Source organism: Adiantum capillus-veneris, chromosome 11, assembly GCF_014529385.1.
Source record: "Adiantum capillus-veneris isolate H3 chromosome 11, ASM1452938v2, whole genome shotgun sequence".
NCBI lineage: Eukaryota > Viridiplantae > Streptophyta > Polypodiopsida > Polypodiales > Pteridaceae > Adiantum > Adiantum capillus-veneris.
The window spans coordinates 111,442,751-111,456,892 of record NC_140941.1 but is presented as its reverse complement, the minus strand read 5'-3'; the positions used below and the strand labels follow the sequence as shown (position 1 = coordinate 111,456,892).

Genomic DNA, 14,142 nt, shown 5'->3' with positions numbered 1-14,142 from the left:
CTGGCATGAGCTCAACCCCACCAGAGCTTGGGTAGGGGGTCACCACTGTCTAAATTATTGTCCGCTGCCCATTTTGTGCTGAGCGTCCGCACACCCAAGCTTGGGAAGGCAGTGTGTAAGCAGCCTAAGCTTACTAATCACTTGAACCTGCCACTTGGAGAATAATTTAGGCCACCAAAGCAGCCTTCAATTCATACAGTACATTAACCGACATACACTAATATCTAGCCTACAGTTCACATGCAGCCATCACTCCACTACTCGTCCATACAACTTATCACCTAGATACAGCGAACGCTTTTAAAACCATAACTTCAGTAAGAAATCAATCAAGCTCATTTGGACCAACCCAACTTCCCTTCAACACATGTATAGAATCCAGGATCAATAGCATACAGATCCACATATTCAAAATCGCACTCTTTTGGTAAATGTTTTTTAGCAAATACAATTATTTACGTCGGATTGATGTCAGGCAAATTACATGAGGCAAAACAAAATTTGTTACAATGGAATACTCTTTTGGACGTGGCATACAACCTTTTGAGAGTGTCAATCTTCTCAAAATATCACGTGACAGCAAACAAAAAAGAGCAAAAAAAGCTTTGCATGTCTTCTCAGCAGATAGTACGCCCTAGCATGTAGTTGGTTTTTAACGTTTATGATAACAGGCACAGGACTCCTTCCGAACCCAAGCTTAAGCATTCCTGGTCTTTCTATATAGGAAACCATACGTTTATTTTCTCTCAGTTGTAACCCCAACCGCAACATTGCTCACCTGCACCAGATACACGTTTGGAATTTGTGTTCTAGATCAGCAAAGCTCCAAATAGGAGATTAACAAGAATTTACCAGCTTTCCACTCTCGTCCAAAGTCATTGGATTTTCCACGACAACTGTCTGTGTGCTAGATGGGGGCTGGTTGCAAAAAGGTCCAGTAACTATGCTCAGCTATTGCGAGTTGTCCAAACATGTTCTAGACAAGAAATTACCAGGTTACAGAATAATTTTTACACTCACCATGACCTGTTGGGAAGCTGGAGGTTGGGAAGACGATGCATTTGATGAAGTCCTTTGCATTGGAAGAGGCATCCTCATATTATTCACCTTGGCAAAACAAAAGATAGCAGGCCCTCATGATCCTCAGAAACTGAATTACATTATTATGAAGGGAAACAGCAAAATTGATCAACCGAGTAAACAATGAAAACACCGGCGATGTGAAAATTTTGACGCTAGAGAATTTGAGGCCATCCAAGCATATAGCCAAAAGGGATGGGGAACTGGGACCAGGACGACACCAAATTGTCTCGCCCCTTGGTGACATCAAATGCAGACAGGGACGGCAGAAGGAAGTATGGTGGTGTCAAAAGCCCCCAAACCAGCCATCCCGTGGGACCATGCACCCATGTTTAAATTAATCTATAGATAGTAATCTAATATAGTAGTAAAATAATAAAATACAGTGGTGAGATCATAGTTAAAAGTTGATTTGGGAAGTTCAAGAACTTAATTATTGAACCTATTATTTAAAGTCCATTTCAATCAATTAAAACCCAACTAGAACCTGATGCAGCTTCTTCTCCTGTTCAGAGAAAACTTATGTTAGGGGAGTATTACAACTTACATGAAATTACAACTTACATGAAACGGCTAACTATGCACAATGACGGGAGTTTTGTCATATTCCAAAGGATTACAAGTGTGGACCATTGGTGTTCATGGGTAAGAGTGTCCCATCTCAATGGCGAGATACAGCAATTTGGACCTCTTCTCAGGTTAAGTGAACTGACAACAAGGTATCTCAACTGTAGCAAACTCGTGAAATTGGGAAAGAATGAATAAATAAAACTATGAAAGGTAACACTAGCTGCTTAAATCTAGCCATAATCAAATAGACAAGCTAAGAATGAAAATAAATATAAAGGCACCATCATTTCAGCTCCTTTCCATACTGCACATCCATGTTAAGAATTTTATATCCTACAACCAACAGCTTTAACCTCCAAACCAACATGATGTCCTGTTTGCTCACCATGTTACATTGCCAGATGCAAATTTTAAAAGCATATTTACACTCAGAATGCCCCTTGCCAGCTGCTTTTTGCAGCTTAAGATTCCTATAAAATGTAGATCCCCTACCTAGAAAAGAAATTACGTAACACATTTGCTATGGAGATCCGCCTGTACTAAACCTAGCTTATGTTATGCAAGAAGCAAAGACAAGAAACAAATAGATTATGGAATTGAAGAAGTATGACATTTGCTATGGAGATCCGTCTGCAGTAAACCTAGCTTACGTTACACATACTTCCATTAGTGCACGTAACAAGCACAAATATAGAAAAAGAGACAAGAAACAAATAGAACGTGGAATTTGAGAAGTTCCAAATAACTGGAGAAACACAAAAAATAGAGCAAAAACAGAAACAGAACATCAGTAGTGAGATTAGAAAACACCAATATATGAGGAAAAATCTTTTACGGTTCTTATTCCTTAACAACCTAATCTCTCCTCCATGCTGTAGCAACACCTATTCTCTCCTGCTGATCTCCTTTCAAGTTCCTCCCCATGCTGCATTACTGCTAGGCATTCACAAGTCTATATCAAGTTCCACTTGCCCTCCTATCCTCATTAAGACAGGCTACACAAATACTTACTCTCCTTAAAGTCTTATAATGAAGCCAAAGATACCTCAAATACCATTGAACAACTTAAATAAGTGTCACGTTAAGAAACGGGGCATACCCCTGTTGGAGTTACAAATTGACAAACTGCACACTTCACAGACTGCGCTCCGTAAGGGTACATGAGCATCGTTCCACATCCTCCACACGTGACATGCGCTGCTTGATTGGCTACAAGAGGACAGAAGCAGTAGTAGTTTGGGCCACTCATATCCGAAGCCATCCCTCAGTGTTACAACCACTATTCTTTGAAGTTAAGAAAATACCTTCCATGGCAAGATTGACTGTATGGCAGCACGAGCAATGCACACTGGTGGCACCACGGATGTACATAAGCAAAGTGCGACAACCACCACAAATCAGCTGAGCCATTTCCGTTCCTGAAAATATACAGAAAACATGCACTATCAATGTAGTGGCAGAGGAGGTTATTACTGAGGTACACAGATTACATGCCCCTTGCCAACTGTATGGCGCCAGCAAGAAATTTGTTCAATTATAGAGAATGATTACGTGATATGTTTTTTTAATTAAGAACCCCCCCCCCCCCCCCCCCGCTAGTGTCAGCACAGCACCGTTGCTAGCCATCGTCACTTTGTGACACGCTTTAGGTACGAGGACAATGCACTCTGCATTTCACAATACAAACACACTAACCACTTAGCCTGCTCCGGCTTCTGCAAAATGCAAGTTCTTAATTTGTACGTGTTCATTTTGGAGCCTCTTCAGAAAGAAAATCCATAAAACCCTCCTATCTTTTTTACCTTCTCAGACCACTAAAGATTGATAATGCACCGAAGCTAGACAGTTTCCATAAAGTTGTCCTCTTCCTGACATACTCATGATACCTTACAAAACGCCCAGTCCGAGTTACTGAAAGGTATATGAAACCAACTGCATAAAAACTCATAGTATTTTCCTGTACTAAATGCCTTTCATCTATATGCAGGAGCACCCCCCCCCCCCCCCCCCCCCCCCCCCAAAAAAAAAAAGAACAATAATAAAAATAAGAATCTCTTACACACAACAATATTGATATGTATTCTTTTGAAAAATCCAAAATATGGAACAAACCAACTAAATCAATTGTAGTATCTTGGAACTAAAAATTCAATAATGAACACTAGCCACTGAAAGCCTTATTGTAAATCTGAGTTCACTAAATCAATCTTGCTGATCACAGTGCCGGTGTTTATATCCTCCGCCCCCTACGCACCCCCCTGCAGTGTGTACTACTATAAGCTGCAACACTTTAATGAGTGGTACTACACACACACAAAAGAAAAGCAAAAGAAGAAAGTGAAGGTAGATTGAGAACATGGTGGAGTGGGATGCCCCTACAAGAGAATAGATGCCATGATGCCTAGGCCCATGAGAGAGTTCATGAACATCTCAAATCTTCCCACATGAAAAAACGTTCACGTATCTCATAATATACTTGGGAGCCCCATACAGAGTTACCCGGAACGCAGAACGGGAACGGCGACGGGCCTTCCTGAGGAACGGGGGGACAGGAATGGGTCCGGAACGGGAACCGCGCGGAACGGGAGGCTAAAAAAACGCCCAAATATTGTTTCTTTTAGCGTTATGTGTTTAAATACAAGTAGTACTAGAGTCCTTTGACTCTAATACCCACAAAAAACACGATTCGAAGACCAATCAACCTTATTATGACTTGTTTGGGATGTGCGGCGCCCAGAGTACATAGCACATACACAACATTGAACAATTGCAAGAGTAGAAGTCAGAGATAACACTTTTCCCTTATTTATGGCTAACAAGGCGCACCAAGGCGCTACAAAAAAACCAAAGGTGACATACCATAATGAGAGTCGAGACTACAAGGGGGCCAAACCAATCACCACAATACCAAAAGACTGAAGGTGACAAATACCATAAAGATGCTAGTAGCTACAAATGTCAAAGAGGGCAAGCCGCAATGCTCAAGCAACCATACAATAAGGTAAGGATAATGGAAGTCCTAAAGTCACAACGCTCGAGCCTCAAGACTCGAGACTCAAGAGCCACTAGCCTGAGAGGCCTCCCAATTCGTAGTAGCCGACTATAAATCATGCTCATCCTCCCATTCCTCATCATCGAGCTCTAGGCCCGGCTCGATCTCAACCACGGATGAAGTACCTGGTGTTGGTGAATGTGCATCTCCACCTGCCTGAAGAGCCTCTTGCTCCATCTCCCACTGTGTAAAAGGATCTACCTATTTGTCTGTACTCTTGCAAAGCATTTTCAAATTTGCGCTAACAAAAACAAGATCATTAGCCTTCTCCACTCCAAGCCGATTCCTCTTCTTGAAAGCAATGTGGCTAAAGGTACTCCACAATTGCTCCAAGCATGAGGTACTAACTGACTTGCTGAGAATACGGATCGCCAATCTCTGATGCTTAGGGCCATCATAACCATAGTCCTCCCACCATAGCATTGAACCTATCTTCCTGCCATCAATCTGAGCATCTGGACTGCGAAATGATCCCCGCATCACTCTGTACTGTCTCAACTGATCTTTGACAATGCGTCGCCCATCTTTGTCTAGAACCATCTTGTTTAAGATCTCTCTAAATTGGTTCATGACTTCTCTATCTAGCTCTTGCTCTGCACCTTGGAACTCTGGATCCACCATGTACGATGCCCCATGTAAAGGAGAGGCATATGAATTCCACCTCGAGCTGCAAAGCGCATGGATCTCCTCATGTCGCTCTACTTTCGGCTCAAGCTGTGCAAGCCGCTCAATCATGCGGTCCATAAATCTTGCCAATGCAAGGATCCACGTCATCCGAAGCAAATGAACCACCGGTTTTACCTGTGCGTCTAGACTCTTGAGCTCCATCAAGAACTCAAGATCCTCTGTCTTGTCCTTGCACAAAATCCCTGCAACTGTCTTTGCATAGGGGGAGGTGGTGAACTCATCATTGATGAAGAACTCTCGGACCGCATTTTGACATTCAGACAGCCTGCGCACAAGAAGAAAGTTGAATGCAAGCGGGTGTCTGAATACTTTAGAAGCATTTTGCCGCCCGCCCTCTTAAGGTGCTCACTCCGAACCAAGTTGTGATTGTTGATAAAAGTAACAATCTTCAATGCATCAGCAATGACTGGAGCGATCCAATCTAGCTTGACGATGTCTTTTAAAAGGTTGTTCAGGCAGTGTGCCATGCAAAAGCACACTGTCACATGCGGATAGTAGCCCTCTATAATAGCTATCGCTACCCTGTTTGATGCCTCCCCATCTGTGACAAAGGCCACCACGTGTTGGTCATCATTCGTTTCTATGGCCGTTGTCCACTCTGCAGAGAGAACATCGGCGAACTTGCCACTCTCGGTGGCATCATGAAAGTGCACAAAGTACATCTCTCCACTCGAGTATCCGACGAGACCATGGATAGATCTCTTCCTTGTATCGCTCCACCTGTTGGCAATGAGGGAAACGCCATGTTTTGCCCAAAGACGCTGAATATTGAGCGTTGCTTGCTCCACAATAGCCTTCTCTCGATCGAGCAAAGTGGTTCGGAGAGCCTCTGAAGATTGCAGCACGTAGCCTTTGTCATACTCTCCTATCCGTTGCACGATGACTTTCCAATACTCCGACCTATTTCGATCAAACATAGAAGAGGTTAGTATCAAAAAGGCGGAAATGACGATAACGCAAGAAATGAGAGAGAAGATTGAGAAATCATAAAACATACCTTGCCGCGACAAATAGGAATGGTCGTGATAGAAGAATCGGACCACGGCCGCATCCACCTCTTCCTTCTTCTTTGGGTCCCAAGAGGTGGCAAGGGTCCTTTGGCGACGAATCGGACCCGATGAAGATGCACCGGCACCTAAACCGGGTAGAGAGAAAGAAGGGAAAATGAGGGTCTTTGGATCGATACCTTTGCGTGCGGGCTTGGCTTTATGGTAAATTGCCGATCCTTTTCCTCGAGCTCCTTCCTCTTCTCGATGGTTACGTTGGTGCAAAATCTCACCTCATGTCCCGGCACTCGAAGAAAGTGTGCCCTCACTTTGTCATACCCCCTTTCCGCGTATAAGAGCATAGCTTGCATGCCCATGCACGAGAACCTCCCGCCGCCGACAAGGTGCCCTCTAAGACACTTCATCCCACCATGACCATTCCTTTGCCGTTTGAGTGTTGCCCGCATGAACGGAGGGGGTTGTACGAGAAGAAGAGGCCGTGGATTATTCGTGAAAGAGAGAAAGCTTGATCTTTGAGGGCTTTAGAGAGAGAGAGAGAGAGAGAGAGAGAGAGAGAGAGAGAGAGAGAGAGAGAGAGAGAGAGAGAGGCTTGATTCCGTGGGAGCTTGAGCAATGAGAAGTTGAGATAGAGAGCTTGAGAGAGAGGCCTCACCTCTTGAAACTTGAGACCGAGAGAAAGAGAGCTTGAGCCTTGAGGGTTAGCCCAAGAGAGAGAGAGGTTGAGACTCGAGAGCTTGAGCCTTGAGGCCCTATGGCTTGAGAGTTGAGAGCAAGGGAGAGAGGGCCTTCAACCTTCACCTTGATGCATTTGTGAAGAATGGGGGAAGAGGGGGAATTATAAGCTCTTGCTGGCTGTAAATGGCCGTTGGCTGCCCCAAACGGTCATTTTTTTAAACTTCAAAAACTGCCCGTTTTTCCGTTTTTTGACCGTTGGGAACGTTCCGGCCTGCCCATTCCGGTCACAACATGCCCGCCGAAACGCCTGTCCATTCCAGAGCGTTCCACAAAATTCCGACCGGCAGGAACGCTGGAATGGCGTTCCAGGGCCCCAAAACACCGTTCCCCAGTAACTCTGGTCCCATACCCGTATCTACATGAACACGTTTTGCAGGAGGTTGGACAACGAAAAGTCATAGAAGACTCATGTGAAAAGCATTTTGGATTTTTCGAGTGTGAGCAAGATCGAGTTTTGATCTGTAATCTTAAACGAGCCATAATATGTTTCCCTTCCTGGTTGGCATGTTTCTTAAGTCTATCTTTGTCAAATTTTAGAAGAACAAATTGTCCTTCAACTAGTTTGAGATCACGACGGTGTTTATCTGTTGCTTTCTTATGCTTTCTTGAGATCTAATGATAGCTCAAGTTACATAAGTGTAAGCAGTATCTTGGCACATACTAGATCTCGAGCAAATTCGTCAACTGCAAATATCTTACCCTTGGTGAAAAGAATTGGGGGAAGATGCGGTTTGTCGTAAATAACCTCAAAAGAAGTTTTTCTTGTAGAGGAATGTATAGTCTTATTATAGGCAAATTTTGCTAGAGGTCAATTATTCTCTTGGGTATCTAAAACCTAGCACTTTAAGATGTCTAGTACTGTAGAGTTACCGATTTCGCTTTGTCTATCAGTCTGAGAATGATAAGCTGAGGAAAAAGTCGGCTTAGTTCCTAGATTCGTAAAAAGTGCTCTCTAAAATTACTAGTCATTCAAGGATCACGATCACTTATAATCGTTTTGGGCATTCCATAATGTTTAGAAAATATGTGCCACAAAGACCTTGGCCATGTGACAAGCTTTGATGGTTTTTCTTACTGAAATGAAATGAGCTTGCTTACTAGATCTATCTATAATGGTCCAAATTGCATCCATTTTATTCAAAGTTCATGGCAAATACATTAAAAAATCCATGGCAATGTGGGGGAGCAGCAGAGAGAGCCCACTTGCTGTCCTATGCAATGAGAGTGAAGGAGAAGAGGAGATTGGCGCAGAAAGAGCACACGCAGAGAAAACGTGAGAGAGAGAGAGAGCTCGTTGAATTTGGGAGAAGTCACGCTATTTCTTTTGGGCTTCACATTTGAGTATATGAGTAAGTGACTAGGGGGCCATTCACACTTGGGCCCCCTCACTTATAAGTCTTTTAACTTATAAGTTAGTAAATACAAGGCACTTAGGCCTTTATTCCCTAACAACCTCCCACCTAAAGGCAATGTACCTTGGGAGATCAAAGAATCAGCTAACTATGATACAACAGCTGATCATGCACTTACTCATCCAACACCCATCATCTGACGGCAATATGCAAACCGCTCTGCTGGAAGACTCTTGGTCAAAAGATCTGCAGGATTGTCATCTGTGTGCACCTTGACAAGTGTAATGCTCTTGTCATCAAGCACACTCCTGATAAAATGATACTTCACCTCTATGTGCTTTGTCTTGGCATGAAAAACAGGATTCCTTGCAAGCATAATAGCACTCTGACTATCACAGTGTAGCACAGGAACCGGTGACTTAATGCCAAGCTCTTCTACCAAACGCATGAGCCACAAAGCTTCTTTGCATGCCTCAGTGGCAGCCACATACTAAGCCTCAGTGGTAGACAAAGCAACGCATTTTTGCAGTCTAGAAATCCAAGAAACTGCACCTCCTGTGAATGTAAACACATATCCAGAGGTAGACTTCCTGCAATCTGGATGTCCAGCAAAATCTGCATCTGTAAAGCCATGCACAGATGTCTCACTCTTCCCAAAACAAATGCACAAGTCTTTAGTGCCTTTCAAGTATCTCAAGATACACTTCACTGCTTCCCAATGCTTTTTGCCAGGATTGCTCATGTACCTGCTTACCACTCCCACCGCAAATGCAATGTCCGGACGTGTAGCAACCATAGCATACATCAAACTGCCAACGGCTGATGCATAAGGAATCTTGGCCATTTCAGCCCGCATATCATCTGTGTTTGGGCAGTCATGTGCAGTCAGTTTTACATATGGAGGCAGCGGAGTACCAAGTGCCTTTCCCCCATCCATATGAAAACGATGTAGCACCTTATTAACATAATCTCGTTGAGATAGATACAGACGCATGTTGAGTCTATCTCGAGAGATACGCATGCCCAAAATATGATTAGCATTACCAAGATCCTTCATGTCAAAGCGATTCTTTAAGCTTTGTTGTAGTGCATCCAACTCCGTGACATTGTTACCCGCAATAAGCATGTCATCAACATACAAAATCAGCAATAGAAGAGATCCATCACTTGCCGTTTTGATATACAAACAGTGATCAGAATTACTTCTTTTGTATCCTTGAGACCTCATGAATGTATCAAACTTGTGATACCATGCACGGGGAGACTGTTTCAAACCATACAAGCTCTTCAAGAGTCTACATACTTTCTTCTCTTGCCCCTTTGACACAAAACCTTCTGGCTGCATCATATAGATCATCTCAAGCAAATCGCCATGCAAAAACGCTGTTTTGACATCCATTTGCTTTAACTCCATATCTTCAGAAGCAACCAGGCCTAAAACAAGACGTAATGTGGCAAGCTTTACAACAGGAGAAAAAATCTCATCAAAATCCACACCATGCTTTTGCTTGTACCCTTTAGCAACCAAACGTGCCTTGTACTTAGAAGAAGCATCAGATGTGACCTTGGTCTTGTAAACCCATTTACATGGCAGAGCCTTATGCCCTTTAGGCAAATCAACCAAGTCCCATGTATGGTTTTTCTCCAAAGACTGCATTTCCGAAACCATTGCTTTGAACCATTTCTTACTGTCTTCACGTTGCATAGCCTCTTTATAGCAAGACGGCTCACCACAATCAGTAAGCATGACATAGTCCAAAGACGGTTCATATCTATCGGGGGGCCTTGTCACCCGAGTAGACCTACGCATCCAATGATCCATAACAGGTGGATTTTCAGCCTGTAAACCATCAAAAACAGCAGGCTGTTCAGCCGGTTGCATCGCAACAACGGGCGGTCTAGGAGCATCAACCTGTTCCTCTACCTGTGGTGCATCAATAGCAACTTGTTGGGGCTGATTTTCAGCAGCTAATGGCTGATTTTCAGCACCATTTTCAGCATGTAAAGGCTGCTGAACATTGGGCCTTCTTGGCTGTCCATATGTAACATCTTCACGAAAAACAACCCGGCGCACTTCTTCGACCTTTGTGGGCTGTTTGTGCATGCAACTCTCATTGAAGATGACATCATTGCTGCGTATGATTTTCTGTAATGCGGGATCCCATAATCTATACCCCATTTCACCATCCTCACCATATCCTAGGAAAATGCATTTATGAGACTTTGGTTCTAGTTTGGTGCGCAGTTCACTCCGGATGTGAACATAGGCCTCACAACCAAACACTCTTAAATGTGCATATGAGGGTGGCTTGCCAGACCACACCTCCTCAGGCACCTTTCCACCCAAAGCCTTGCTAGGTGAGCGATTAATCAAGTGAATAGCTGTTTGCACAGCTTCTGCCCAAAAACCATGGGGTAATGCAGCATGTGACAGCATACTCCGAGCTTTCTCTTGGATAGTCCGGTTCAACCTCTCTGCAACTCCTATCTGAGAGGGATTAAAAGGAGCCGTGAGCTCTCTTTTAATACCTTTAGTAGCACAAAAGTCAATAAATGCTTTTGATACATACTCCCCCCCATTGTCTGAGCGCAAAGACCTAAGCTTCTTGTCAGTTTGATTCTCAACAAACGCAAGAAACTTCTTGAAAGTATCCAAAACATCGCTTTTAGCACGTATTGGATACACCCACACCTTACGTGTAGCATCATCGATAAACGAGACAAAATATTTCTTTCCCCCTAAGGACAACTGTGGCATTTCACATACATCTGAATGCACTAAGTCTAACCTGTCAGACTCCATTCCTCTTTTACTCATGTGTCCCAACCGGCCATGCCACAAAGAAACACTTGGCTGCTCGGTTACGGCGACAACATGGTCACGCACACTAGATACATGCAAAGGATACAAAGTGTCCGATTTACAACCCTTGGCTACAATCCGGGCCCCTTTACAAATTTTCCACTTGCTATCACCAAAAGTGGTGTGATAGCCTGCATCATCTAGCTGCCCTGTACTAATCAAACTCTTCTTGAGTTGTGGCACATGACGCACTTTGTGCAAAACAAAAGTCATACCATCAGCAAAAGAAAACTGGACACTGCCAATACCTGCAATGTCACATGCATAGTTGTCTCCCAAATAAACAGTGCCCTGCACCTCACCTGAGTACTGTGTAAACCAATCCCTATGAGGTGTTACATGAAAGGAGGCACCTGAATCAAGAATCCAAGTATGCATGTCCACATCAGAACCCATAGCAAGGGTATGTGCATCCACAGAAGAGGCATTGAGTACATCAGTGCTGCTGTCACTGTCACAACTACTAGCAACATTGATTTCCTCAATCAACACAGTGCTCTTCTTGGCATTTCCCTTGTCCTTTGCATCAGTTTCAGCACCCTTGTTCTTCTCTTTCTTCCACTCATAGCATTCCCGTTTATAATGCCCTTTCTTTCCACAATGATGACACACAACATCTTTCCTACGAGATTTTCTACGTGCCCTGTCCTTACTGTCAGATTTCTCCCTCTGTTGAGACCTGCCTCTCAAGTGCAATGCATTAGAAGACCCACCTGTGGTGTTCTTCCTGTTCATCTCTTCCATCAAGAGAGAACTCTCTACATCTGCATACTTTTGAGTTACTAAGAGCTGTCCGGAATACATCCCAACTCTCGGACAATGTGCATAGCAGAAAAGTAGCTTTGAACTCCTCATCAATCGTGAATTTCAGCTCTGTCAATTGGCTGAAAATAGAATTGAATTCATTGAGGTGCACCGACATGTGCGTGCCCTCCTTCATGCGGAGATCCATAAGCTTCTTAAGCCAATACACTTTACTGGCAGCACTCTGCTGTGCATACAACTCGTCTAAACGCTTCCACATGCCCCATGCTGTCTGCTCATTCTCTACATTGAAGAGTAAATTGTCAGACACCGAAAGCATGATCGTGGAGCGAGCCAACTCGTCCACTTCTTCCCATTCTTCAACCTCCATATCAACCGGTTTCACACCCTGTAACTTAATAGGTTTCGCCTGTTTCTTCTGCAACATCACATTATAACATTGCTTCTTCCATATAGCAAAGTTATGGGCACCTTCAAGCTTGCGAATGTGCAACAAATTGCCACTTTCACTGCTAGAAGCCATTCTGAGTGATTGCAAACACTGAAACCCTGTTTTGCCGACCTAAACACGCCCAAATGTGCGCAATCGGGCAAAAAACAGCGAGCAAATTTCACGCGAAATCACCCCAAAACGGCGTACATTCACTGCCAAACCCTTACCAAAGGTTTCCACAAGGTGTATACATCATTTGCTTGCTGAAATTCCCTGTTTTAGGGCAAAAATCAGACCTGTAAACACCTGTTTTGCTGAATTTTCAGAACCTCGTTGGTGGAAACACCTGTAAGATTGACCTGTGAGACTTGCCCTAATGAAATTGCATCAAATTGACCCCGAAATTGGTCAATTTCAGCAGAAATAGGCTGCTGTTCGCCAGTTTTTGAAACCCTAATTTTGGGGAAACTGTCACCGGAGGTCGATTCTACACGGTGAGAGGATCCCTTCGCGACAGAGTTGATCGAAAACGGTTGAATATCCTTCCCGCAACGAGCAAGAACAGAATTCTGATCTGTGTTGCGAAGATGGCTCTCTTGGAAACCCTAAAGCTCTGATACCATGTGTGGGGGAGCAGGAGAGAGAGCCCACTTGCTGTCCTATGCAATGAGAGTGAAGGAGAAGAGGAGATTGGCGCAGAAAGAGCACACGCAGAGAAAACGTGAGAGAGAGAGAGAGCTCGTTGAATTTGGGAGAAGTCACGCTATTTCTTTTGGGCTTCACATTTGAGTATATGAGTAAGTGACTAGGGGGCCATTCACACTTGGGCCCCCTCACTTATAAGTCTTTTAACTTATAAGTTAGTAAATACAAGGCACTTAGGCCTTTATTCCCTAACAGGCAATACTTTCCCAGAGTACTCAAGGTATCAGTTGGAGTTAAAGTAAGCCATGAGTTTTATGGAAATCGTACTTAGCTTTTGGTATGCTACACAATCTTCAACATTATTATCTATGTCAGCCCATAGTGTTGGCTAGTAGAAATATCCTTCTAGGGCTTGTGTTATGGACATTATACCTCTATGTCCCGCGTAAGGGGAATTCATCCATCACCTTTGCTCTAAGTGGACGTGCCACCCAAAGAGCATGATGAAAATAAAGAGATTCCATTCTTAATAGAGTAAGGAAATATTTCACTACCAATTTGTAGGCTTGCCAGATTTCGCCAAAGTTGAAGTCGTCACGATACATCTCCGGTAGAGATTCTAACTCATGATGATGTATGCTCACTATAGCATTTACTTGAGGCTGTCGAGAAAGAGCATCTCCAACTACATTTTCACTTCCAAGAAGTGTGTAGGAAATGGAAGTGAAACATAGAGAGAAAAGTGGCCCATCACATTTGTTTCTCAAACAACTTTCGTTGGGAAAGAAAATATCGAAGTCTTTGATGATCGGTCTTGACGATAAATCTGCTCCAAGAAGGTAATGCTTTCAAATTGAGAGAGCATATAACACTTCCATGAGTTCCTTCTTATAAATGGAAGCATGAAGCTCCGCATCACAAAGTCGCCTATTTTTATAAGCTATTGTGTTGCC

General features: G+C 43.6%; 1 protein-coding gene across 2 annotated transcripts in view; it reads right to left on the bottom strand.

Moving 5' to 3' along the window:
* Positions 1-405: 405 nt before the first annotated feature.
* LOC147447827 (protein LOL2-like) overlaps positions 406-14,142 on the bottom strand; it is a 54,129-nt gene continuing 40,392 nt past the window's right edge. For both annotated transcript variants that reach the window (XM_086523547.1, XM_086523546.1), the window contains exons 4-8: positions 2,955-3,068; positions 2,750-2,859; positions 1,021-1,107; positions 853-918; positions 406-778 (exon numbers count right to left, since the gene is read on the bottom strand). In XM_086523547.1, coding sequence (XP_086379673.1) covers positions 737-778; positions 853-918; positions 1,021-1,107; positions 2,750-2,859; positions 2,955-3,068 — 419 coding nt within the window. In that variant the 3' untranslated portion in view covers positions 406-736. The remainder of the gene's footprint in view (positions 779-852; positions 919-1,020; positions 1,108-2,749; positions 2,860-2,954; positions 3,069-14,142) is intronic.